General features: G+C 34.8%; 1 protein-coding gene and 1 long non-coding RNA gene across 9 annotated transcripts in view; one reads left to right on the plus strand and one right to left on the minus strand.

Annotated features, from left to right (window-relative positions):
• Window positions 1-25583, plus strand: part of MYPN (myopalladin) — a 91353-nt gene that overhangs the window by 8284 nt on the left and 57486 nt on the right. Inside the window, exons 1-3 of one of the 8 annotated variants that reach the window (XR_012510276.1) lie at window positions 1436-3399; window positions 3945-3984; window positions 22174-22261. Coding sequence is in view for 3 of the 8 variants with exons in the window: in XM_010951696.3 (XP_010949998.1) it covers window positions 14890-15791 (902 nt within the window). In the remaining 5 variants the exon portion in view is untranslated. The other 7 variants (XR_012510274.1, XM_010951696.3, XR_012510278.1 and 4 more) reach the window with 7 other exon arrangements.
• The window catches only part of LOC123615875 (uncharacterized), a 48479-nt gene continuing 48371 nt past the window's right edge, over window positions 25476-25583 (minus strand). The window contains exon 4 of the long non-coding RNA XR_012510282.1: window positions 25476-25548. This is a non-coding gene — a long non-coding RNA (uncharacterized LOC123615875). The remainder of the gene's footprint in view (window positions 25549-25583) is intronic.

The following is a 25583-nucleotide window of genomic DNA, read 5'->3' on the forward strand; positions in this document are numbered from 1 at the left end:
GACAATCAATTCAGTTAATGTTGCAGAGAGTTTCGGCCATTTGATCTTTCCTGGCACATAATAAGCGTTCAGTAAACATTTGTTGAATTGAGTGAATAACTTAGGACAACTCAACAATTAATATACTACTTTTATGGCATGGACAAATATTTATTAAGTGACTCTTTTGTGCCATGCCTTGAGATGAAAACTATGTGTGGCCTACAGAGAGAATTTTTTTTAATGGCTCCAATTCTCAAGGATTTGATCTAGTTAAACAGATAAAGCATAAATACATAAATGAAAAATCAGTTTAATTAGCAATATAAGGCATGTAGCAACCACTAGTTGTTTAATTACATAATAATTGGAAGAAACAATGAACAAAGGCAGGAAGGAAAGATAAGGCAAGGGAATATTGCTGGAACTTTTTGGAGACAAGGATTTGTTTAGAAGAGTGGCAGATAAGACCAGAAAGGTTGTTTATATTTTATAGGATCAAGATGAGCACATTCCTGATTATAACAAGACCTTTCTTATCCCTGGTTGAAATTTACACAATATTGTCAGGCCAGTGGACTGTCTACAAACAGATTTAACCCCAGCTCAGTTTACACCATGGTAAATTTTTGTGTTTAACTCCTCTCTGACATTGTATGTTTGCTTATCCCTTTTACTGACTTTATCACCCACATTTTTAATTAAAGGTTATTGTTAGGCTAGAGGATGAAAGGAGAGGATCTTTAAGATATTAACAGGAGACTTTTCTAGACTAAGTTTTAACTAATCCGTTGTCAATTTAGAATGAAGAGCAATTGGGTGATGAGCAGAATGAATGAGAAGGCAAAATAAAAAAGGTTTTCCAGGTCTTCTGACATTAAAGTATGCTGCCTTTATTTGATAGGAAGTTTATCAAATAAACTTTCATGTAGTAAGACAACTCAGAAATGTGTATCGGCCCTTGCTATTTCAGTCAACTAATTTTATTGAGTCTTCTTTGTGAAAATAGCCCGAGACTTAGTCATAGGCTATTTTTTTGTTCTCTTCTTGCTTCTATTAAATAAACACCAAGCCCCTAAAATCAAAGTAGTAACTTTTATAACCCTTTGTCTATCAATACATATGAAAATAATGGTGAGTTTCCTCCTTTTGCTGGTTTCTGACTTTTTAACTAATCTGTAATAATTACTCTTCATGAGAAGACAGTGGGGATGAATGAAAAGAAAATATGTTTTAAAATAAGAGGCCTAAGTTTGAATTCACCCAGCTGTGCAGCTCAGTGGCTGGGTAACTTTGGGAAAGCTAACCTTCTTTAAGCCTTAGTTTCCTCCTTGTAACAATGCAAATAACAATACCTTGCAGGGTTGCTGTGAGTCCTGGAGTATACCTGGAAGAAATGTCATTTCCTGTCTCCTTTCCTTGACATCATTAATGTTACGGTAACAATTTGGGTCTTGTGTAAGAACACGGAACTTTGTTTTCAGCTTTCCGTGATATCCATGGTGCCCAAAAATAGAATCTGAGTGGAATCACCCAGAGCCTGGCACACAGGCATTTAAGATATTCAGGGCTACCGTTATGAAGAGAGAATATTTCAACTGTTATTTTCCTACCCTTAACTTGCAAAAAATTTATTGACCCATGTTGAGGTGCTGAGACATAACACAGGGGATTTAAATTTACTTTTAAAAAAAACCAAAATGACTATCATAAATAGAACAAAAAAATAGGTCTGTCAAAGCGTTCAGAGTGTCCTCCAATGCCCTATCTTTTCAGCATTAATGCCTAGTGTTTTGGTCTACGTATCAATTCATGCTCTCAGGTAAAATACTGCAGATAGAGTATATCTAAAAGCATTTGCTTTTTTCCTTCTATAGTTTCTCTTTTTGTTTGTTTGTTTAGTCATACAAAAGAATTTCAGGGTTGGTTTTGGTCAGAAAAATTATAAACTTAAAATTCTACATAGTATTTCTTTAAATACTTACTAAAAGAGAGTTAGTTTTATGTTCATTTTACCCTTAATTTTTTTTAACAAATACCTTAGAAATGTGAATATTTAAATATTTGCAGTGGTTATGAGCACAGACTTCAGGTTAGCTGTAGGTTTAATCCTGGTTCTGGTTCAGTCATTTATCCATTGTGTGACCCTGGGGAAGTTTTTAATCTCTTTCTAAGCCCCAGGTTCTCATCTGTAAAGTTAAAATTATAACATTACCTACTTTACAGATTGTTGGAAGAATATTTAAAATAAAGTACAATGTCCATAAAGAGCTTCGTATCACACCTAGCACATAGGTAAGAATGTTAACTCCTTTTTTTTTCTTTTTTTTCTTTTTACTTTTTTTGGCAGTGGGGAGGTAATTAGGTCTATCTATCTATTTATTTTATTTTAGAGGAGGTACTGGGGATTGAACCCAGTACCTTGTACATGCTAAGCATGTGCTCTACCACTTGAGCTATACTCTGCCCACTGTTAACCTATTTCTACTAGGATGATATATTTATATGTGTGTTAATATAATTACTTTACTAATGTGGTGAGCAATGAGAATCAACCTCATGATTACACACCTGATACTAATTATTTTGGATTTCTTCAGTAACTTGATGTTAATCGTAGATGCTCTTTAAGAAAAAAACCCTGGTGGATACAGTAGTAGAGTGCATCCTTAGTTCCCAGGTTCAATTCCCAGTACCTCCATTAAAGAAAAGAAAGAAAAAATAATTTAAAAAAAAAAAACCAAATTTTTAAAAAAGAGTGGGGAAAAAAAAACCCTAGGAATGGATTTTTCTTCTTGGAAATAATACTTCGGAAAAAGTGTAAACTCTGATATGTCCTTCACATCAAAAACACAAGTAAAGAAAGCCTGACTGTACTGTGTTTTCATGGAAATCACATAGTAAAGCTTTAATCTAATTATCCGCAAACTGGGGGAGCGTACATTATGTTTTATAATAACTGATTGCTCTTCTATATTTACTTTAATAAATGTATTGACCATACTCTCAGTTTTCTATCAAACATGTTTACACAAATCACATGCATCCTGTGCGTGGATATTTTGTGCATTTTTTATGATTTATTCTTTAAAATGTCATCATTATTATCCTTTTCATCTAAGGAAAAATCAAGAAAGTCTATTTACTTAGTCATCTTAGTCATTATCCACCCTCACCATCTACCCAGGCTGAGAACATCGTGCAGACTGAGTTATTAAAGTTGATCCAAAAGAGCAATCTGTTCTAAATGACTGTCCCTGGATCTGCCACAGAACCCTGTAAATACCCTTCATTACTCTGGCGGGGCAGTATCACATTTCCTGCATGCTACTTTTGTGGCTGACACAAGTTAGGCAGTGAGATTCGGGCTTTGGATGATCCTGGTTGATTGATAGAGGAATGGTGCTTCTCCTGGGACAGGTAATTACAAATTTACTTTTCAGGATAATAGGTATTCTGTTTATATTTTTAAAAATGATTTTAGTTTTTAAAACTAAATAGATTTTGAACTTACAGCTTTTTATTTATTTTTTTTAATTTTAAGCAAGTGTTTTCACTACCATTGAGATTAAAAAGAAATTTCGTAAGGATTTAATTGTAGTTCTCAATTACACTGTATCAGACCCTCTATAATCCACCACTTGTATTGTTTTGGATGGTCAAGGACTTGTCTCTGGTATGAGTATTTTTCTCATTAGCAAAGGTTAGAAAATACATACATGTCTCTGTTCCTTAAAAATAAGACATAGAGGGGTGGTTGTTTTTTCATGTGATACTTGAGGGGATTACCTCAATATACATCTATGAAATTGAAGCAAAACTTTGGTGTATGTGAGAAGTTTCTTTTATAGAATAAAAATCTACAGCAACATGGAAAAACAGCAAAGACAAAAATTTTATATGAATCTACTAGCACAGACATTCTCGCATGCTTATCCTTCAAGTGAAGACTTCTTCTGCTACAGATCTTCCAGATTCCTTGGCATTCCTGTGGATCACTCCAATGTGAGTAAATTGTTTCTATAGCTGAGTGACTGAATTAAGAAAACAGCTGAAGGCAAGCACAGGATCATGTTCAAACCACAATAAACACGTGCTGGATGGGCCACTCAACTTTATGGGGAAGGCTTACGACATGTTAACCTTGTGTTTACTTGTTACTTATGAAATTTGTTTTTAACTATGTTGGATGTATTTTTTAAGTTTTAAAAATTATTCTTTGTACCCATAAACCCTGGTAAAACCTAAAGTAGTAAATTTGTGGTATCATGTTTATACAATTACTATGATGATATGCAGAGTAGGGAATTACTTGGGAACAGAAACTAATTTTTAAAAACTGTAATCTAGAATACAACTTTGATGTATTGTAAGCAAGGTGTCCACAGTAAATGAATATTATTTATTTAAAATATTTATATCGAACTTCTTTTCAAAGAGCTCAAAAATTTTTGTACACTTTCTGCATTTGAAAATGTTACAGTAAAATGAGAAGAGAAAGATTATTGCTATTCAGAAATTCTCTGGCTCTTTCTTCTGTAACTTTTTTTCTTTTCATTTTAAACTTATTTTAGTTCTTCCTCTTGATTCCTAATTCCACTGCCCAACCAACTCTATTTTATCTTTCAGTATGGGTCTCCTCCCACCTCAGAGTTCTATACCTGGGTGAAAGGTAGGATACCAAGCTTATCATGGAACAGTTTGCAGGAAAGTAGAAACATGTTCACTTACAGTGTGTGTAAGCATTTCCCTTTGGAAAATCAAATTGTAGCACATCTATCTGCTGCCTGAAATAGACCTTCCACTTTCCCCTGCCCCTACTAAAGACGTAGCAGTATTTATATTGATTACGCCTCAAGATCTGAGTGGGAGAGTTGGGGGAGATCCCCTCTTTACATAAGGAAAAATCATTGGAGCATCTACATAAATAGAAAATGCAGAAACACAAGCAATCTTGAGGTTAGTTTCAGCCTAGGATTAGGTAAGAGAGTAAACAAACCTGTACACTGAAGATTCAGATTATTGCAGTAACGAAAATAATCTAGCCACATAATGCAGTTCTTTTTGTATTCTTTTCCTTCCTCAGTAATAGTTCTTTTGACATGGATTACCTAAAAGTTTTCCTTAATATTCTTTTTTATTTTTGTCAGGTAAATTCAAAGCTCCATAACAAAAGGTGCAATAAAGCTTCTGATGTGATCATAATAAACAAAGAAATTTTATACTATTAAATATACTATAGGGAGTCTCAAGGTAACTGAAAAGGGTTAAAAGGTCTCTTAGTAAATGAATGATGTCAGGAATTTTGGTATATTTTGTGCACTGCTTTATAACCTTTACCTGATACACAGTAGGCATCAGGTAAATATTTGCTGAATGAATGAATGGGAGGAAATCCTACAAACAGTTGTGTGATTTAATTAAGAAAAGCTAGGTTTAAACCAAGGTATTTTATGCTATCCAAATCCAAAAATATCCTTTAAAAAAAAATCAATGGCATTTACCTGAATTTTCAAAACCCAGGCTTCCACAAAGATTGGAATAGGGTTAACTTTTTTTTCCAAATTCATATTCTGAAAATGCGTGAAATTAATATCAAAGAGCTTATACTTTGACAAAGCAGGTTTTTGAGCAGATGTTGGTTTGGCTGAGGATTCATTTTAATTATTTGGTAATGCTTATGAAGGAAGAAACTGGCATTTACTCTTTCAAAATAACATACAAAAAAAGTTATTCCAGTACTTAGACATGAATAGGAGCTGTAATATGTTATATTATATGGTAATTTTGACTTTTAAACAGTATCTGATTAGTTTTTTCTGAAAAAGTTTGTTCAAACTAATTTGTTACTGGGTTTATTCTCAGGCTGATGGTTTTTCCTCTCCATTTTTTCTATAATCTCTAATTATCAATTTTTGATGTTAGTTGTCTTCTCTGTTTTTGCTTAGCCTTTGGATAAACAGTTCTAAAACTCTCCACTTTAAAATGCTAGACCTCAGCTTCATACTGTCCTTTCATAGCCAAATTTCATAAAATGTATCAGTGATTAAATAAGAGTAAATCTCTCATTAATTAAAATTAATTCCCCTAAAAAGGAAAATTTTTGATATATTTCAGAAATAATCCCATTTTCTTCAACAGATGGAATGTGCTGCAATGAATTTAGTTTTAATTACAAATCAGTAAACAACTTGGGTCTCTAGCTGTAATTGAAATTCTACAGGTAGAAAACTGATTGACCCCCACCGCCCATAGGTGCTGTCCTGCTGTGGAATCCCTTTGCTCAGTTTTCTCCTGTCCAATCAGGTGGAATGTTTCACAGGCACATGGTTTATACAGCTCAAAATAACTTGGGACCTGTGAGCTGACAAATGCTCTGGCTCTGGTGGTGACAGGTTGTCCAGCTTCTTACAGCCATCTTCACTGAAACTAAGGTTAACTCCTCACTCTCTATGGACGGCTACTCTCTATTTCCAAGGGCGTGAAGAATTTTCCTTTTCTCCTGTGCTTTCATCTAAAAGTTCTCCTTGGATAATTATCATCACAGTGGAGCGCCTGGTTTGGACATCCTCATCTGGGTCAACTAAAAAAAGAAAGGTAATATCCAGATTTAAGTTCTCAAGTGTGTTTTGATAACAAGTCACTGACAACGGGAAAAGAGATATTTCAGAGACCTAATTACTGTTGTTTAGAATGAAATCTAGGATAACTTTCTAATTAAGTATGATGGGACACAAAATTATGTGGAAAATAAACTTTTTTTACATGGAAAGACTTTGGAGGGGATTGATAAGACTCACAGAGATCACAGCCTACTTGGGTTCTAAGGGAAAATATCTCAACAGAGGAAGTTGCGACATGATGCATGTATCATTGGCATTTTCCACACATTCATTTATTAAAATATTTGTATAGAGAATATGTGTGCAATGCCTGTTTCCTTTTTAAAGGAAATAAAATCTAAAATAATATGACTGCATAGTTAAAGACTTTCATTTAAATTTTTTTTTATCATGTAAAAGGATATGCTTGCTATATTTAGTGTTGGTAGATCTGCTCCCTGGATTAATGTACACAACAGCTGCAGAAAGTCTTGCTCAAAGGACATTGCTCTTTCTTTCTCCTTTCTCTCTCTCTCTCTCTCTCTCTCTCTCTCCCTCCCTCTCTCCCTATCTCTCTCTTTCTCCCTTTTCAGCTGCATCAGAAAGACTTGACAGTCAGTGGCAAGTGTTTGGCTTGGTACACTGCACTATTAGCAGTAATTAGATGCACTAGTTGTATTATATTTTAATAACCATATAAGCAAAGAAAAAGAGAATATGGGTTAATCTGTATTACCATTCCTAAAAAGTGAAATTACAGCAATGGTGCTAAAAAATTTCAGTATCTTACCAACATTTTTTTTTACTCAGACTTGTTAAAGATATCAACATCAATCAGTTTGAAGGAAACAAAACAGCTAACCAGTTTTCTTTCTCAAAAAACTATGATTCAATTGCTTTCACGTTGGTAATGATGAAACAAATTCTATAAACTCTAAGTTAAAAATTTGTCATAACTTTTTAGTCTCTCCTTAATAATAATTCTCAGCTTTACATAAAGTCCATATAACCCTTTTCTAGGAAATTGAGGATGTCTATACTTACAACTATAATAAACATTTTTTAACAAAAATTAAAATATGCTGTCTGATACATGATTTGACAATAGGCAGAATATTTAAAATCAAGGCCATCTCATGAAATCTGAAATATATGCACACTATATTTACTTTGTCAGGAGACAAAATTATAAACATTACAGAATCTTATAATAATGGACTATGAAACAAACAGTTGGACTCTATCCAAATTCTGGAAGTTTGTCTCTATTCCCACTTATAGAATATGGCTAATGCTACTGGAACTCTTAATAATGTGTTAAAGCTCCAGCGCGCCACATACCTACAATTTAGAATACAGACTCTCTTACAGACGCTAACACATCTGTTGTGTTAGTGTAACACAGTTTCTATCACCATGTGCTTACAAAGGCACATATTCAGTAGAACGGACTCACATCACAATTCATGGACACGAGAACTTCAATGAGTATTTAATCTCAACTGTGTTTTGGAATTCACAGAGATGATTTTTCAAATGTACTTAAGAAGAAATGAGGCAGTAGGTAAACCAGGTTTCATTGTGAAAGATCTTTAATGAACTAAACTTAGCACATGAAAAGGTGACAGCTAAATTTTTAACAGTTAATATCCATATGTAAAAGAAGTGATGAACTCAGCTCATTAACTTGACAATATAAGATGAATGATACTGCTAACCCCAGACTTAGTTTCCTTCACTGACATTGAGATTTGACAAAGGCATTGCTTGTCGCATGGTGTTAATTGCCCATAACAAGACCAAAAAAATGAAAGGATTTCCTTAACTTTTTCCTTTTCCTGGGAAATAAAGAAAGCTCAAACACCATAGAGGTATTTTCTTAAATTTTTTTATGGTGCTTTATAGCTGACAAAGAGCTTTTAAAACTACTACAGAATTGTGCTTTTGCTTAAAGGGAACAATTCAAGTACAGACATAATGCCGTGTTTAGAAATTTAAAAACATTTTCAGCAGTTAGATTTTTGGTGGCACAAGAGTTGTGACTATTTACCTGCAGTCACTGAAGAGTTCTTAGAGCCCATGTATAACTAGAGTCACCTTGACAAGCTCTGTACAGACTGTGTGCTACACAGACCTCCACTTGGAGTCACAGTGCACTCCACAGTCTGGGAGGGGCCGAGCAGAACCTTCCCACCAAGGGCTTGAACTAGAACTAGATCTTGGGATCACAAGCCTATATGGCGTACTTGCTCTTCTCCCAGTCTAGTGAAAGCATTATGTCAATTTAATTAGGAAAGTTATCTTTTTAAGGTTCTTAACACCTAAAGAAAACTGATACAAATATTAAGAGGCTGAAGAAGGATGGAAATGTTTAAATCTTCTTCATATTTAAAATGAGACTTTGAGTTAATGGAGATTGACAAAGTTTTCTCATTTGGGACTTTCTGTATAAAAGTTAAGTTCATCATGAATGGTGGTGAATTGAGAGTGAAAGAAAACTTCATTTTTGTGACAGCCACGAAACCCTTTTTTTGGTCCTGGATTCCTGAAGCCTCCTTATTTGGCTTGCATTAGCCTTTCTATGGGTCACAGAATTTACTCCCACTTTTTTTTTTTTTTTTTTTTTTGCTACATTTCAGATTAAATACCACCTTTTGGGCTCTGATTTCAGTATCCTTTACACAAGTGCTTCCCTGCATGTTTATCCTCTTCTGTATACAAAACGTACATAGTACGTATGTTTCATAGTAGCCAATCTCTTTCTCCCATTCAAACTAAATCTTAACTTTCTTTCCTACCTTCATATCTTTACAAATTAGATTTTAAAAATAACAAGAGAATAGTTAACTCACCTTGGCCTATTATCTAAAAATCTTTTCATTTCCTTAACCTCTGCCCTTTAAGGAATGTCTCTAATGAAACAGATTGCTAATTCTCCTATGTGTCACTTCTACTGTCTCTTTATTTCAACATTCTCTTCTAATGCATACATTTGTCTGTATTTATCTGCTGTTTTTCCCTCTTTCAAATTGAAAGAAGAATTAAGAGAATGAGACATTATTTCCACATTGCTACTGACATATTTCCATGTATCTCAAGTTCTTATTCTGATAATCCAATATATACTAAATCTATTAAATTACTAATACCACACACTCCAAAAGTAGATTAGCAATAAAACTAAGATGGCGATGATCACTGCACTAGCGAGGAGATAGAAACTGTAACAATGCAGGATTTACCTCAAAGTGTGTCCCATCTGCAGAAAAATTTTTAAAAGGTGATGTGTACCCAACTCTCTAGGACTAGCTCCTGTATAGTGGGATTTGGTTCTTGGCCTAGCAAGTTTCTCCAAAGAACTGATTTAGATACTTCTCTAGTGTGACATCATGGAATATAGAAGGCAATACAGACAGGTCAATACCAGCATTAAAGTGAGGAATCAAAGTCTAATTTTGTTGATTATTCTCCTAAAGAACATTTTAGGTATGAATGTTCTTTATCATAGGTATCATTACACATCAACAGAAGAAAATTACCTTAAATTTGTACAGCATTCTAGATTTTTAAATTTCTTTCACAAACAAACCTGTGAGGTAATAAATAGGGTAGTTCTGCTGCTCTTCCTCAGTTTAGAGGTGAGCTACTTAAAGATGTCTCTCTGTTCCTAAGCCAGCTCTGTAGGCAAATAACTGTTAAATAATAGGCTGTTTTTGTGTAGACCTAGAAATCAGACTGTCTTCTCATTTAAATATCTAAGGATACTTAGTAGACAGAAAACTTTAGTACTCATTTTGAATCCAAGTTAGTTCATGTTAGGTTTTGCCAATTCTCCAGTTACTGCCCCAGGTTAAATGTTCATATTATAACCAAATTATAATATTCAAATTATAACCAAAAGATGAGTTTATAACTCATATTTCCAACAACAAGGTCTTCTTAGAGACTACAAAGAGCAGTGCTGAGTTAACATGACTTGAGAAATATGCCCAAAGGTATTAGTATTGTTTTGTTTTTACAAACCAGACTCTTAGATTTTCAGCAGGTTCTTAGGTCAAATCCTCTTTTCAGGAAAATTTATAGGGAAAAAATAGAGATATCCAGCCAAATAAAGCAAAGAACACTCAATAAGCATTCTATGTGGCTAAATTAGCTTACACGATTTACTAAACTCGGTCTTGATTACTGATGCTGCATTAATTGTCTCATTTAGAACCTAGGACCATTTCACCAAAACTGCAGTCTGTTTTCTAGGGCATTTACTCATTCTTATTTTGAAAGCGGCGTAGTATCTGTTTCAGTTTTGTAAGAAGCAGAAAGAAGGAAACAATGTCTAATGTCACTCTGAACACACCAGATGAAATGTCTCAGAGAACGCTGAATTTCCCTTCCTAAAACCTGCTCCTGCCTCATCCCAGTAAATAATTCCACCACTCACCTCGTTGCTTAGGCCACAACAATTAGAGTCACCCTCGACTCCGCTCTTTCTCTCACATCCCACTTTCAATCCATCAGCAAATCATACTGGCTCTACTTTCAAAAGAGATCTCAAATGTGATCATTTCTCACCGTCTCCCACTGATACCACTCATTGATCCAAACCAGCATCATCTCTTGCATTCTCTGCATAGCAGCCATGATTGAACCTTTTCAAAACCATGAAATCTACTTCTCAAAACTTTAAAATAGTTTCCCACTCACATGTTTAATAAAACTCTTAAGTCCTTCCCAAGGTCTGAAAGGCTTTACATGGTCTAGCCTTGTACCTTTCTGACTTCTTTCCTTCCACTCTTCTTTTTCATTTACCTCTTGGCACACTGGGCTTGACTCAGACACCAAACATTCACCTCCCCTGTCCTTGACACTTCCTCCTCAGTTTTGTCAGGAATACTCTTCCCTCCATATGGTCACATGACTAAATTCTCCACTGCGTTCGTTAGAAGACTGCCTGAACTTCCTAGCTAAAATAGGACACTTTCTGCCCTCCCCCATCACACTCTATCCCCTTGCTCTACCTTATTTTTCTTAACATTTATATCTTTCCCGCTAGAATGTGAACTCCATGAGGGCAAGGACTTTCTTTTGTTCACTGATGAATCCATAGTGCCTAGAACAATACCTGGCACATAGTAAATGTCCAATTAATATTTACTGGATGAATAAATGAAAGCTGGGTTATCCATAATAGCTCTTGGGTTTTTAAAAAGTACAAATTTTATAACAGATAATTTTAAAATTAATGCTTGAAGAGAAAGTGATATATTTTCATATTTCCTATTTTAGGTAATATTTATCAGTTTAACAATTTATGTATGCATTTCCACGTGAGAACCTGCTAAGATGAAATTATTATTATCCCATTTGATAGATGAGGATAATTAAGATTCTGATGAATTAAACGACTTGCTCAAGATAGCAAAATTATTTAGTGTTAGAGCTGGGATTCAAAGCTAGGTTTTTAAACTTACAATCAGACATTCTTTGATACTTCTGGTATAAAAACAAAGCATAATTCCAGGTATTTTATCCACTATAAATAAATTTTTATTGAAAAGTTATTTTGAAGTTGTTACCACTTTTACCAGTTTATATTTTTCTTTGTGTCTGTAAGTTTTCTTTATAAATATGATTTCTATTTACCTGTCTTACTTTGGCCTGTAATTTTAAAAATAAATAAATAAACAACATTAGATTCAGTAGAAAATTCTAACGAACAAAAGAATTCAAAAGATATTTTTTGATCACTTTCTATGTGCTGTGTGTGTACAGAGATGACGGTGTACAAAACAACTGAGGTAGACAGAAAACTAAATAGCAAATACACTTTACTGTAAAAAATGCTGTGTTTAGGGGTTAGGACAGTGAGCCTTGGGAGCACATTGGAGAGGTACCCAACCCAGAGAAAAGAAGAAATCCCAGGGCCATGTCTGAGCTAAGAACTAAAGATCGTGGAAGACTTAGCTCAATAAGGTGGTGAAGGCAGATGGGGACAGGGAGCAGCCTGAGCAAACATACAAAGACCTGAAGGCAGCATGGTTTGTTCATGAGACTATGTATATTTCAATAAACTACAGATACACTGAATTAACTACAAATCTAGAGTTCAGTTTCTCTTCAAAGTGTGTCCTTGGACCAAGTCATGTTACTATTTCTACTTCCAATTCTTACCATGTATGTGGCCATAGTTGTTAAACAATAATAATAATAGTAACTACCATATATTAAACCTTTACTAAACGCCAAGTACGTTTAATACCCTTCAACCTGAGATGGCTACTGTTATTATCCTTGTTTTACAAACAAGTAAACTGAGGCTTACAGAGATTAAGGAACTTTCTTGAGTTTATACAGCTAGGAAATGCCAGAACTAGGATTTGAACCAGATCTGTCTAACTCCAAAGTGTTAGGTAATAAATGCTACATTCAAACATTAAAGAAATCCGTAATTTTGAATACTTGAAATTTTTTATTATCATAATAATTTCACATGATCCTAAGCATCAGAACAGACACACATCTACCCTTAAGTTGGCTCCTTTTCTTTAAAAAAGAAAAAAAAAATAGTTGTAGAGAGTAGTAATTACTTATATGAGTATTTTCTTCCCTATTTTCACCATAAATAAAAACTTTTTGACAGTTCTTCAACATTAACATCACCTTTACCTAAGCATTATTTCTTACTAACACCAGTTGAGTGCTTATTATAGTGGCTGGCCCTGTTTTAAGAGACTTGCATTCATAATGTTATTAATCCTCACTCCCCTGTAAAATAGATACTACTTGCATTTTATAAATGAGGAATCCAGAACTTAGAGAAGTAAAGTAATTTTCTCAAAGTCACACAACTGCTGGGATGAAGCCAAAATTTGAAAACAGATTTATCTGATTCTAAAGCTAATGCTCATCCCATGTTGCCTCAAGATAAAACTCATCTTAAAATAAAGAGAGACAAAGTTACATTAAACCACAAAATACAGTAATGTCCAACTAATAGAGAAAAGGCCATTCCGATTTATAAAGCACTTATTTGTGATATAAGTGAAGCTACATATAAAGAAAAGAAGAGGAGTAAACTGAAATAAATTTTGTCATAGGATGTTAAAAACAGAAATGATTTAGGAGATTACTTTCCTCTCTATCTTCCCAGCACAAGGCTCAGCTCACCACATAGTAGCCAAGAATGGCAAACAGTCTTCATTTTCATTACCATCTCTGATTGGCTGGTGGTGGCTGAAGGAGCAGGCAGTTAAAGTCAATGGGAAGAGTACTGTAATCAATTAGTTACATCTTTTAAGGAGGAGAGAGAAGAGTAATAGCCTATGTGTCACAAGTTTGCCATCCCTCTAGTAAATGTGTGAATGAACAAATGGGTATAATATTAATAAAATGAAACTGGTTTGTGTTACCAAAATTTCTAGTCTAGGAGACTTTGAACAAAAGTTACTGTACTATTTTTATGAGACTTTTAAAATTATTTATTTTGAATAAATACATTCTTATAATTATGCGTTAATATATAATTAATTATAATATATTATTATAATTACAATTTAAAAGAAAAGGGTATACAGTGAAAAAGATCCTGTCTTGCACCCCACTTCCTTGTCTCCCATATCCCCTATTCACCAATGTTAATTTAAGAGATTTTTTTTTTTTAAACCTAGGATCTAATTCACATCTTGGTAGAAATTAAAGTAATTATACTTTATTTGCAAAAGTGAAATCACTATAGTTTTCAAGAGTAGATTAAGCCTATAAGCAACACTGAATTTAAACAACTAATCTCTAGTCATAAAATAAAAGCATTATTTATTTTTATGAGGTAGATCAAGTTTATATTTTCAGTAAGTAGATGAGATTATGTTGTCAATATCTTTTAATTTCCATTATTTTCTTACATTCAAGATGAAGGGGAGAGGATGGAGAGCAAATCTCTGTGTATGAAAGCACTTTATAACTAAGAGCCTTTACAAAGTATTATCAAAATCACGTTTAGAGATTATATTTAATGGTACTATAGTTATAGCATAGCTTTCACAACTGAACTTGTATTTAACAAATTTAATAAAGTGATGATCACCCATGTTTCTATTTTCCATTTCAGGGAAACCTCATTCAGTTCCTCTCCACTCTATAATTTGAGAATAATCCTTAAATCTCTAAAGCAAATTTTGTGAAGTATCAAAACCAGGCATTTTTTATTTTAAGCTTTAAGTTCTTAAGTATCTATCATAGTGTAATAAACATAGATTTGTTATTCTGTAAAAATGATCCAAATTTTTTGTTATTATTGTTATTTTATGACAGCATGCAAGACGACAGCCTAGAAGCTTCTACTTCCATATCTCAGCTTCTAAGAGAGAGCTATTTAGCTGAAACTAGACATCAGGGAAATAATGAGAGGAGTCGAGCAGAGCCTTCCCCCAACCCTTTCCACTTTGGCAGTCCTTCTGGAGCTGCTGAAGGTGGAGGAGGCCATGATGACCTTCCAGACCTTTCAGCTTTTCTGAGCCAAGAAGAATTGGATGAAAGTGTCAATCTGGCAAGACTGGCAATCAGTTATGACTCTTTGGAGAGAGCAGATGAAGCTCAAGCTAGAAAACGTTTTTCTTCTGACCAGATGAAACACTCACCTAAATCAAGTTTTGACCCTAACTTCTGCCAGGATAACTCTCAAAGTTCTACCAACTCTAAAGAAAGCCTCCAGGAGGCAAAACGGCCACAGTATACTTCTGAAACCCAGTCCAAAAAAGTTTTCTTAAATAAGGCTGCCGACTTCATTGAAGAGCTGTCATCCCTTTTCAAAGCCCATAGCTCCAAAAAGATTAGACCTCGTGCCTGCAAAAACCACAAGAGTAAACTGGAATCTCAAAACAAAGTTATGCAGGAAAACAGCGCCAGTTTCTCAGAGCTATCAGAAAGAAGAGAAAGGTCTTCTGTTCCCATCCCTATCCCTACGGATACCAGGGATAATGAAGTGAATCATGCCCTTGAACAGCAGGAAGCCAAGAGGCGCGAGGCTGAGCAGGCTGCCAGTGAGGCAGCCGGTGGAGACACCTCGCCAGGGTCTTCTCCTTCATCTCTGTACTACGAAGAACCTCTGGGGCAACCTCCCCGGTTCACTCAAAAGTTACGAAGCAGAGAAGTTCCAGAAGGAACCAGAGTACAGTTGGATTGCATAGTGGTAGGAATTCCACCACCTCAAGTAAGGTAAAAATGTTCTGTTAGTAATCTTTGGTAATTACTTTCCATCTCCTGTGATTCTCCTAAGTTTATCTTTCAAGTATGTAGTTTCAAAAATTACATACTCCCTTTGAGAACAACAGAGTTTAAAGCAATATTGTCCAATAGAAATATAACAGTAGCCATACATGCAATTTAAAATTTTCTATGTGCTACATTTTTAAAAAATAAAAAGAACTGGGTAAAATTAATTTTTAGAGTATATTATTTAACCAGTATATTAAAATATTATTATTTCAACATATAATCAGTATAAACATTATTAATAAGATATTTTACATTTCTTTTGTCACACTAGAGCTTCAAAATCCAATATGAATCCTACACTTACAGCATATCTCAATGTGGATGCTAAATTTTCCTAGGAAATAGTTAACGTGCATTTGGATTTCAAAAAAAGTACAGTCAAAAAAATCAACTGGCATACCCGTTATTCCAAACATACCTAAAAGTTTCATAATAACTGAATTGAATATCAGATTTAAAATTTTAATTAGTTAAAATTAAATACAATTTAAAATTTAGCTCCTCAGTTGCACTAGCCAAATTTCAAGTGACCAATACCACATGTGGCTAAGGACCATGGTATTAGCACAGGTCTACAACCTGTCGTTTAAAAAAGAAAGTATTTATGATCTATATACGATGAATACCTGGGATATTTTTTATTTTTAAAGAAAGCCAAGTAATAGAATCAAATCTGATAGGACAAAGATAGAATAAAGCTGCAGCAAAGATCATTTTAAAGATTTATTTTATATTTATTATAAACTTTTTGATAACAACTTATTGAATACTATTCTCCCTAATGCCCAAGCCTTTCCCCAGTATGACTGATGAGTAAAGAGGATATTCATCCTTTATGTGCCTACCAGTAAGCTTTTCTGTGAAGCAAATAAAGCTTAAGCTTCAGGGCTCTTCACTTGCATAGGCTACCTCTGACTTTCGGTTCTAATTTTATCTTCTCTTCTGTGGGGCCTTTACACTTTTATGAGCTTCTGGCCTTAAAAAACCTGGATCCAACCTTAACCTCCAGGGTAACATTTGCTACCTCTTGTGTTACAATGTAGGAATATGTGAATAATGTGTTTGAAGTGCATTACTTTTGTAGAGAATTACCGGTATTTAGAGTCCTACACGAGCTATTTTCCCTTCCTAATCACCTAATTACTATTAGAATACTATTGAACATTTATTCTAGGTATATGAGCAGGGCCTCATCTTCTTTTTGCTAAATATTCATATTATAGGTCAGTAATAGTATTAGTATTAATAATAATATTTTTATTTATGTATACTTAATGATTCAAGGGATTCTAGTCCAGAAACGTACTCGTATATTGAATTTTGCTCTTTAGAGGCAACATAAGGCAGTATTAAACATTATTTTTACAATGGCATATACATTTTACTATCTAGTTATCCAATTGACCTCCTCAAGGACAGGGGTTCTACTATTCCACCTTTTTACCTTGAGCACCAAGCATAGCGTCTGGCCTATAGTAGTCATGCATAATATAGCAGTCACTAGATTATGAGTAAATAATACATAAAGAAACAGGAAAACAAGGAGGGAATGGGTATAGCTCAGTAGTAGAGCGCATGCTTAACATGCACAAGGTCCTGGGTTGTTCAATCCTCAGTACTTCCATTAAAAATAAAATTTTTTAAAAATTTTAAGTAAACAGAAGGAAAAAGAATACTTTTTTTCCCCTAAAGAATGAAACATGAAAACAAGAAACTCAACCTAGATTTAAATCAGGAGTGAGACAGTTGTCCTAAGATGTGGCAAAGGATTGGAACTGCACAACACAGGGCAGCATCTACCTTTCCATTCTATGCAGGCCTGATGACAGTCCCTAGGACTCTGGTCAGTAATGTTGGCAAGAAGGCATCGTAGCACCATGACAGATACCATTCAGTGGCATCTGGTCAGCCTAAATAAGCTGGTGAGCACTCAAGTTATGGCACATGTACAATTTAGTCAGATTAGTCCTGTCCATTCTATTAGTTTCTAAACAAAGACCGGACCCTTTCAAAAAAATTAGACCAGATCATACAAGACTTATCCTGTGCCTTCTTGACTGCAATCATCTCAAATATAAAAAAGACTTCGGTGCTCCCATGAGAAAAATCACACAGGAAGAACTACAAAATACCTATTCTCCAAAAAACAAAGTAATCTGGTGCTCATTCAAAAACTACTTAGCCAACCAATTAAATATTTACAGATTGACAAATTTAAAAGTGAAAGACATGTACACAGCTTCCATGTATCCATACTAATTTTATCTGGGAAGAATTTCTTTAGTGATAGAATTCATGTGTGTATCCCAACCATTGGTTTGGTGGCAGGAAATTAGCAGGTATTCACTAAGTATTTTCTGAATTTCCTGAGTGTAATCTTAATAAGGAAAACAGGATTTTCCAGATATACTATAAGCTGTCATTATTTTCCTAAGCACAGATTTATATATCTCTAATCATGAAGTAAATATTTATTTAGCTTTTACTCTGTGCTCAGCACTGTCATCAGTGCAGTGACAGAGACAATATAAAAATGTGTCCCTGCTCTCAAGGAGCTTGCAATCCAGGTAAAGAAATCATCTTAATTTTTATACTACAACCATAGGAAGTATGAGACTTCAGAGAAGGAATGGAGGACTAGAGAGGTCAAAAAAGACTTCAAAGAAAAAGAGGAGCTTTGGTTAATGCTTGAAGAGCAAGAAGAGTTTAGGTAGAAATATCATTCATTTATTCATTCAACAAATACCTACTAAAGTGATTCACTGAGAATACAAAACAATTGGTAGCTATTGGAGCTCAGGGACCTTGCTTCAACATCAAGTCTAAAACTATTTTAAGAGGGTGGCTCACAGTCTAATAGAGCCATCAGGCAGACATATAAGCAAAACATCACAATATTGTGTAATAAGGACTATAACAGAAGCATGTATAGGCTGTAACGGCAGCTCAAAGAAAGATGTGATTATTTTCCCTGAAGTTCAGGATGAAGGGATGAAGGAAGTGTTAACGCTGGAGATGCCACTTTAATTGAGGAAACTAAGAGTGGAAGAGGACAGCAAGTGGAAATGCCCAGAGACAAATGCTCTCAGGAAACTGCAGATACTTGGCTATATGAAGAACATGGTGAGGAAAGAGGAGAGAAAAGACATGAAATAGGCAGAAGGACGGGTCCTTTTAGGTCACGTCAACTCAACAAGTTTATATAAAAGTACAAATGCTGGAAAAGTAATAATATTTTTATATGACAGTGAGGAGACTGACCTAATTGGAAAGGAGAGTGGGGTCAGATGATTCTGAAGAGCCTTGAAAGCAAAGTAGAATAGTTTGGTTTCAAAACCAAGTGGAAAACATTCCGGCTGTGTGGAAGGTAGTGCCGATATGAAAGGGAACATTTAAAGCAGAGTTAGTCTGGAACAATGAGTTAGACCTAAACAGAATGGAGCCATGAGGCCATGGAAGGTATCCCAGGCATCAGATGCTCTGATCGGACTGGGGTCAAGGGCAGCGGGAAAGCAGAAAAAAGATATGAGACAGTAATATTTAAAAGAAAAGAAATCAAGCCGAACTTGGTGACTGACTAGATAGGAAGGATAAGTAAAAAAAAAAAAAAAAAACCCACCCCACAAGTTTGAAGCTGGGTACGAGAGAGGACTCTGGGGTCACTGGCTAGGACCGAGAAAGTGGAGGAGGTAGATGATTTGATTCTGAGGAGATGGAGTGACCATATCCAATAGATAGTCAGAAATGCAGGACTGAAGGTCAAATGAAAGGCTAGTAGATCTGGAGACATTCCAAGGAATGCCCTGGACACTGGGCAATCTGGACACAATATCTCTGGAATTACAAAGGGACTATAAATACAGGTAACACTTGGAACTAATGTCTAGATGTCCTAGACTGGGGCAGGCTTTTCCAACCTTCTTTTGCCAGTAATTCCTCCTCCCACTTTTCTCCCCACAAAAAAAAATGTTAATGTTACCCCAATACATACTTTATACACACACACACACACACACACACACACACACACACACACATTTTTTAAAGTTAAAATTAGTGTTTTGGAGATTGAAGAGGGTTGGCGTGGATGGAGCCTGCAGGCCTGTTTGCTCACCACTGAAACTCCTAAGGCATCTTCATAGAACCCAGGAGCACAGATTTTGACTCAGAGAATTCCTTTAAAAATACAGTAAAGTAAAAATGAGACACTTTGGTTTGCCATATAGGAAACCAACAGTCAAAAATAAAAGTATCCTTTTTGCTATTTTTGCAAGAAAATGTAATAGGTATACCTGGCAACTGAGGTCTAATTTTTGTATCTGTGCCCTGTGCGTTCTCAGTGTTCTACCCATATTCTTGTAACCCTAGTTCAGCAAACTGAAAAATCCTTTTTGTGTACATTTCTTGCTTTCCAAGTTGATTGGGTAGAAAATGTTTTGTTTCGTAAGGATGGGATCCTATATCACTAAAGCTAGCGTTTCTGAAAGCTTGTTAATCTTGGACATAGCTTCATTGGAGGAGTTGAAGTACATTCATTCACGTGTTACCCACAGACGAAAGAGTCTGCAGGAATTCATAGCAAATGGTCATGATCCCTTTTTGTATCCTGACTCCAAATTCTTTTCCCAGGAATGTACAGCTGGGTCACACTAAGTATGTTTACTTATACACAACCCTCTGAAGCAGCAAAAATTTACCGTTAATAGATGTTGATGCCTGCTTTGGCTGTTAAGTTTTGCTATTGCTACTTCTGGACATTTGCCTGCAAGTGGTGTGTTGAGGAAATAAAAAGTAAATAAATTAATTATAAAGACAAAGGATATTTTAAATGATAGAGGGGAATTTTAAAATATTATAATTATATATAATATATAATGTAAATTTTTATATAAAGTTTAAAATATTATATTATTTAGGGGTTTTTTTCTTCTATCTTTTGGGAAAATCTAGATATCTTTATTTATTCATTCATACAACAAATATTAAGTGCCTCTTATGTGCAGTGTACTGTTAATAGGTAGTAAGATTAAAGCAGTCAACAAGAAAAATTCCCTGCCTTTAAAGATCTTAGAGTCTAGTAAAGAACACAAACAAAACTTCCACAATGATTACATAATTATAATTGTAATAAATGTTATAAAGCAGGATGCATAAAGTAAAGGGGCTAAACCTTGTGAATGAGTGTGGAAGGTTTTCCTGAAAAGTGGTATTTAAGCTGACACATAAAAGATGACTAGGAGTTAGCCCGGCAGAGCGAGGTTTAGGGAAAAGTGTTGCAGGGTGAGGGAATAGCAAATCTGAGATAGTAAGATAACTGTTGACTTTAAAGAACTGAAGGAACACCAGAACATAAAGAGTGAGGAGGAAATGGTTTGGGATAAGTCCAAGGATGGGGACAGAGTTCTAGATTTCAAGAGCCTTCTACAACAAGCTACTCAAAAAGGGTCCCTGGACCAACAGGTCAGCATCACCTGGAACTGCACATTCACAGGTTCTACCTTGGACCTACAGATATGGATCTCTGGTGAGGAGGCCCAGAAATGCGTATTTTAACAAACTTCTGTTCATTTCTGTGCTGAGAACTTTTGCAGTATCTTTGGAGACCTCACCCAGGGGAACTGTGACCCAGATGTCACAATCTCCAGTTAACATTCTAGCACCTGCTCCTCAGTCCTTCCTCCAACAGTACACCCCTCACAGCCTCTGTCTGTTGGCGTCACCTCACCCTAGCAGGCTCCTTTGAGGTGGAATCTGTTTTGAGGTGGAAAACCAGGCTAATTTCTGTACTGTCCAGTTGGCCCGTGGGAAAACCCACATTTCTGCCCTCACAAACTTTGGAAATGTAGGCTGCTTCCAATGCAGTCCTCCTTCCTTGCTCTTCTCTCTTTGGCAATGATAAATACCCTTTCAACCAAAAAATTCTGGAGGCAGGATTGGGTCTAAGCCTCTGTACCTCATCAAATTCAGGCGCTACAAGTCAAGATCCTGAAGGGATTCTGTCGAAGTCCCTGTCAGTTGCCTACCAACCTTCTCTAATCAGTCTCTCAACCTCCTCATATATACTACCAAAGTGGGCAAAGGATCACCAGACTGAATTTTCTAAATGCATTTTTATAAGTGCATTTTGAATAGATACTGAAGAATATTTATAAATATAGATATGGTATAAGAATAACAGCACAAACATCTGCAATGCTGATGTTACTATTACTTTTAAATCTAGTGTTTTCCTGATCTGTTCCTTCCTCCCTCCTCAGAGATAACTATTAGCTCAAATCTTGTGTTTCCTTTTTAAATTTTTCTTAACAATTTTTCTTCATAGTTTTACAACATGTCTTTATGTCCCTAAACAATATTGGTACAGAAGTATCTACTGGTGAAATGACACAAAATCCTGGATTTACATTAATGTAAGTCAAGGTGGGGAAAAGTAGAATATATAAAAGAAATACATTTGCCATTTGTTGATAATTTGTTGAAGTTAAGTGATGTGTGCATGGGGCTCATTATATAGTCTCTCTACTTTGTGTATGTTTCAAGTTTCCATAATAAATAGTTTTTTAAAATATTAGATTTTACATGTTACAAAATTTTTCTGAAAGTGGAATCATAATATACATATTTTTTCTGCTACTTGAATTTTTTTCTCTAAAAAGTATACCTATGATGTTGCATGTTAACTCTAATTCACTTATTTTCGTTGCTATATAGTATTTTACTGTAAGGCTAGAGGATTGTATTATTGATATACATTTGAGTTATTTTCAGGTTTTTTCCCTAATATGAACAATGTTATTATAAATGTCCTAATATATTCTCCTGGTACATGAGTAGGTCTAGGCATGGAATTGTTGGCAGAATATGTAGAACTTCAACTTTATCATAATACCAAATTATTTTCCAAAGGAACTGTTTTAATTTACATTCCCACCAACTCTGTATAAGGTTCTGGTTGTTCTACATTGTTGTCAATATGGATATTTTCAGATTTTAAAATTTTTGTTTATCTGCTGGGTATGAAAGTTTTTTTGTGTGTGTGATTTTACTTTTCATTTCCACAGTTACTAGTGAGGTTGAGAATTTTTTTAAATATGTTAATTGACCATTCAGGGTTCATTTTCTATGAAGGGCCTGCTTACATCTTTACTCATTTTTCTATCAGTCTGTTTTCTTATCGAATTGTAAGAGTTTTAAAAACATGATTAGGAGACTAATCACATGACACTGTATTATGAAAATATTCTCTCCCAGTTTGATTTGTCTTTCAATTTTCTTAATATTTTTTTAATTGAAGTATAGTTGATTTACAATGTTGTGTTAGTTTCAGGTGTACAGCATAGTGATTCAGCTTTATATATATATTCTTTTTCAGATTCTATTTCATTATAGGTTATTATATAGTATCTTTTGATAATTACATATTTTTAACTTTAGTATCAAGTTGATTAAAGTTTCCTTTATGGTTTTGGTTTTTATAGTTTGTGTCTAGTTTATCAATAAGTTTCCACCTGGGAGAACTCAATAAATGTTAATAAAGTTTAAAGCATAGACATATCCTCCCTATTTGTACCCTCACACTCCCATGAGTGAAATATAGCCATTGGACGTGAAAACTTAAGTTTGTTAACTCAGTAGCAGTCAAACAGGACATACAAAACACTGAATTGTGTCACAAAGTCCAACAAAACTTTGAGTCCTGTTAGAAAATGTCTACCATTATCTTGCTGTCCAAAATACTCTAGTTGCATTCTGTATATGAAGAGTTACTCTGAACCTGAAGAGGTCAGTAAGTAAATATACTACCTTTTGGCTGTTTCAGGCCTCACACTCTTCACTTAAGACATCAGGCATCTAGTTAGTCCCCAAGCCTTCTTGAAAAATGAAAATGAAACAGACGAGGCTATAATAATCCTAATTTGAATTCATTCACTTAAAATCCATACAACAAACATTTTTTGGAATAGCTATGAATGTATCACACACTGTGCTAGGAACCAGATAAACAAGTGGTAATCTCTGCCCTGTGATGTTTATTGTCTAGTAGAGGAGAGAGATATTAAACAAGTAAACATATAAATAAACATACAATTAGAAGTGACATGTAGGTTCTGTGAAGTGAACAGGGTATTAGGAGAGGGAGTAACAGGAGGCAAGACAGGGACATTGGAAAGACTGGGGTAGGGTTAAAGAAAGGCTCTGAGTAATCACTGTCTTAATGAGCATTATTACTGATGAGTCAGAATAACACATTCAAATTACATTTAGAAGCTGTTAATGTGCTAAAACAATGACTCATAATATTTAGCCAAGTCATATTTTAGAAGAAATAGTAACCTAAGAGCAGAATGGTGATATGCAGCTGAAAAGTCCAGTTAAATCTGAAAAATGTGTCTCTTTAGTATCTTCATTCCCAGGCTTGATAGCTAGCCAAATTAGCAGGTCTGGCGAGCTCTCCTTAGCACATTAAAGATGGGTCCTTCTTTATCATTTGGACCTGCCCATTTCCCCAGATCACTGACTCATTTCTGCTGAGCCATGAATCACGTCTGGCACCCACTGCCATTCTGTAAGCAGTTCTAAAAACATGCAGCTGAACAGGGTATTTCTGTGAAAGCATTCCCTAACATAGATGGAAGTTTGAGGAGAGTATGTTTTCTCCTTACCCTCAAAAGTCTTCAAAGTAGCTGGGTAAATTTTAATACCAGTGCATTATTTCTGAGTGGGTCATGGTGTTAAAGTAAGAGTGACGATGTTACTGGCTGTCCTTTGGGACTGGCTGAAGCCTCCTGGCCATCTGAGTAAGGACAAAAATGCTTTTGACAGAGAGTTTGGGCATTTGAATCATTTCACTATCGCCTTCTGGCTGTCCAATTGCTCATAGATATTTCCACTCTCATTTTGGTAAGGAAGGGAAATGTTATCTAAAGAAATGAGATAACCTTATAATGTTTATATAAGGGAAGGTATTTGTTTTGAAATAGTTATTTATATTTGCCTTATCAAATTAATACAGGTACACTGTTTAAAAAGTCAAATAATATTAAAGAACAGCTCACTTTCAACTCTTTTTGCAGTTTCCTATTTATTTACCTCTAGATTTCTAAATAGCATGCCAGTGGTTCTCAAACTTCTTGCTCTCAGGACTCCTTTACAGTCTTAAAAGTTATTGAGGCCCAAAAGAGGTTTTGTCTATGTGAATCATACCTATAATTATCATCTTAAACTGAGAAATGCTTTATTTATTTACTTACTCATTTTAAAATAACAATAACAAACATGCTAACATAAATAATTTTATGAAAAATAACTGTATTTTCCCCAAAAAAATTTGAGTGAGAAGAATAGCATTGTTTTACATTTTTGCAAATCTCTTTAACATCTGGCTTAACACAAGACAACTGGATTCTCATATCTGCTTCTGCATTTGGTTTGTTGTGATATGTTGTTTGGGTTGGAGTAAATTTTAAAAATCTGACATTACACAGATACATAGTTGGAAACAGGAGGAATATTTTAATAGCCTTTTCAAATAATGTGGCTATTCTTATCTGATACTACATCAAAATTCAGCTAGCAGTAGTTTCTTAAAGGTTAGTTGCAATGTGAAATCTGAGACCATACCAATGAACTGCTGTACCCTGCTATAATAAAATCCTTTGTCTTGAACTTTGAATGGATAGCATCACGTATCGGTCACCTGGAAAATAAGTAATACAGATCCTCCAAATGTTG

The sequence above is a fragment of the Camelus bactrianus genome, chromosome 11 (genome assembly GCF_048773025.1).
Source record: "Camelus bactrianus isolate YW-2024 breed Bactrian camel chromosome 11, ASM4877302v1, whole genome shotgun sequence".
Classification (NCBI taxonomy): domain Eukaryota; kingdom Metazoa; phylum Chordata; class Mammalia; order Artiodactyla; family Camelidae; genus Camelus; species Camelus bactrianus.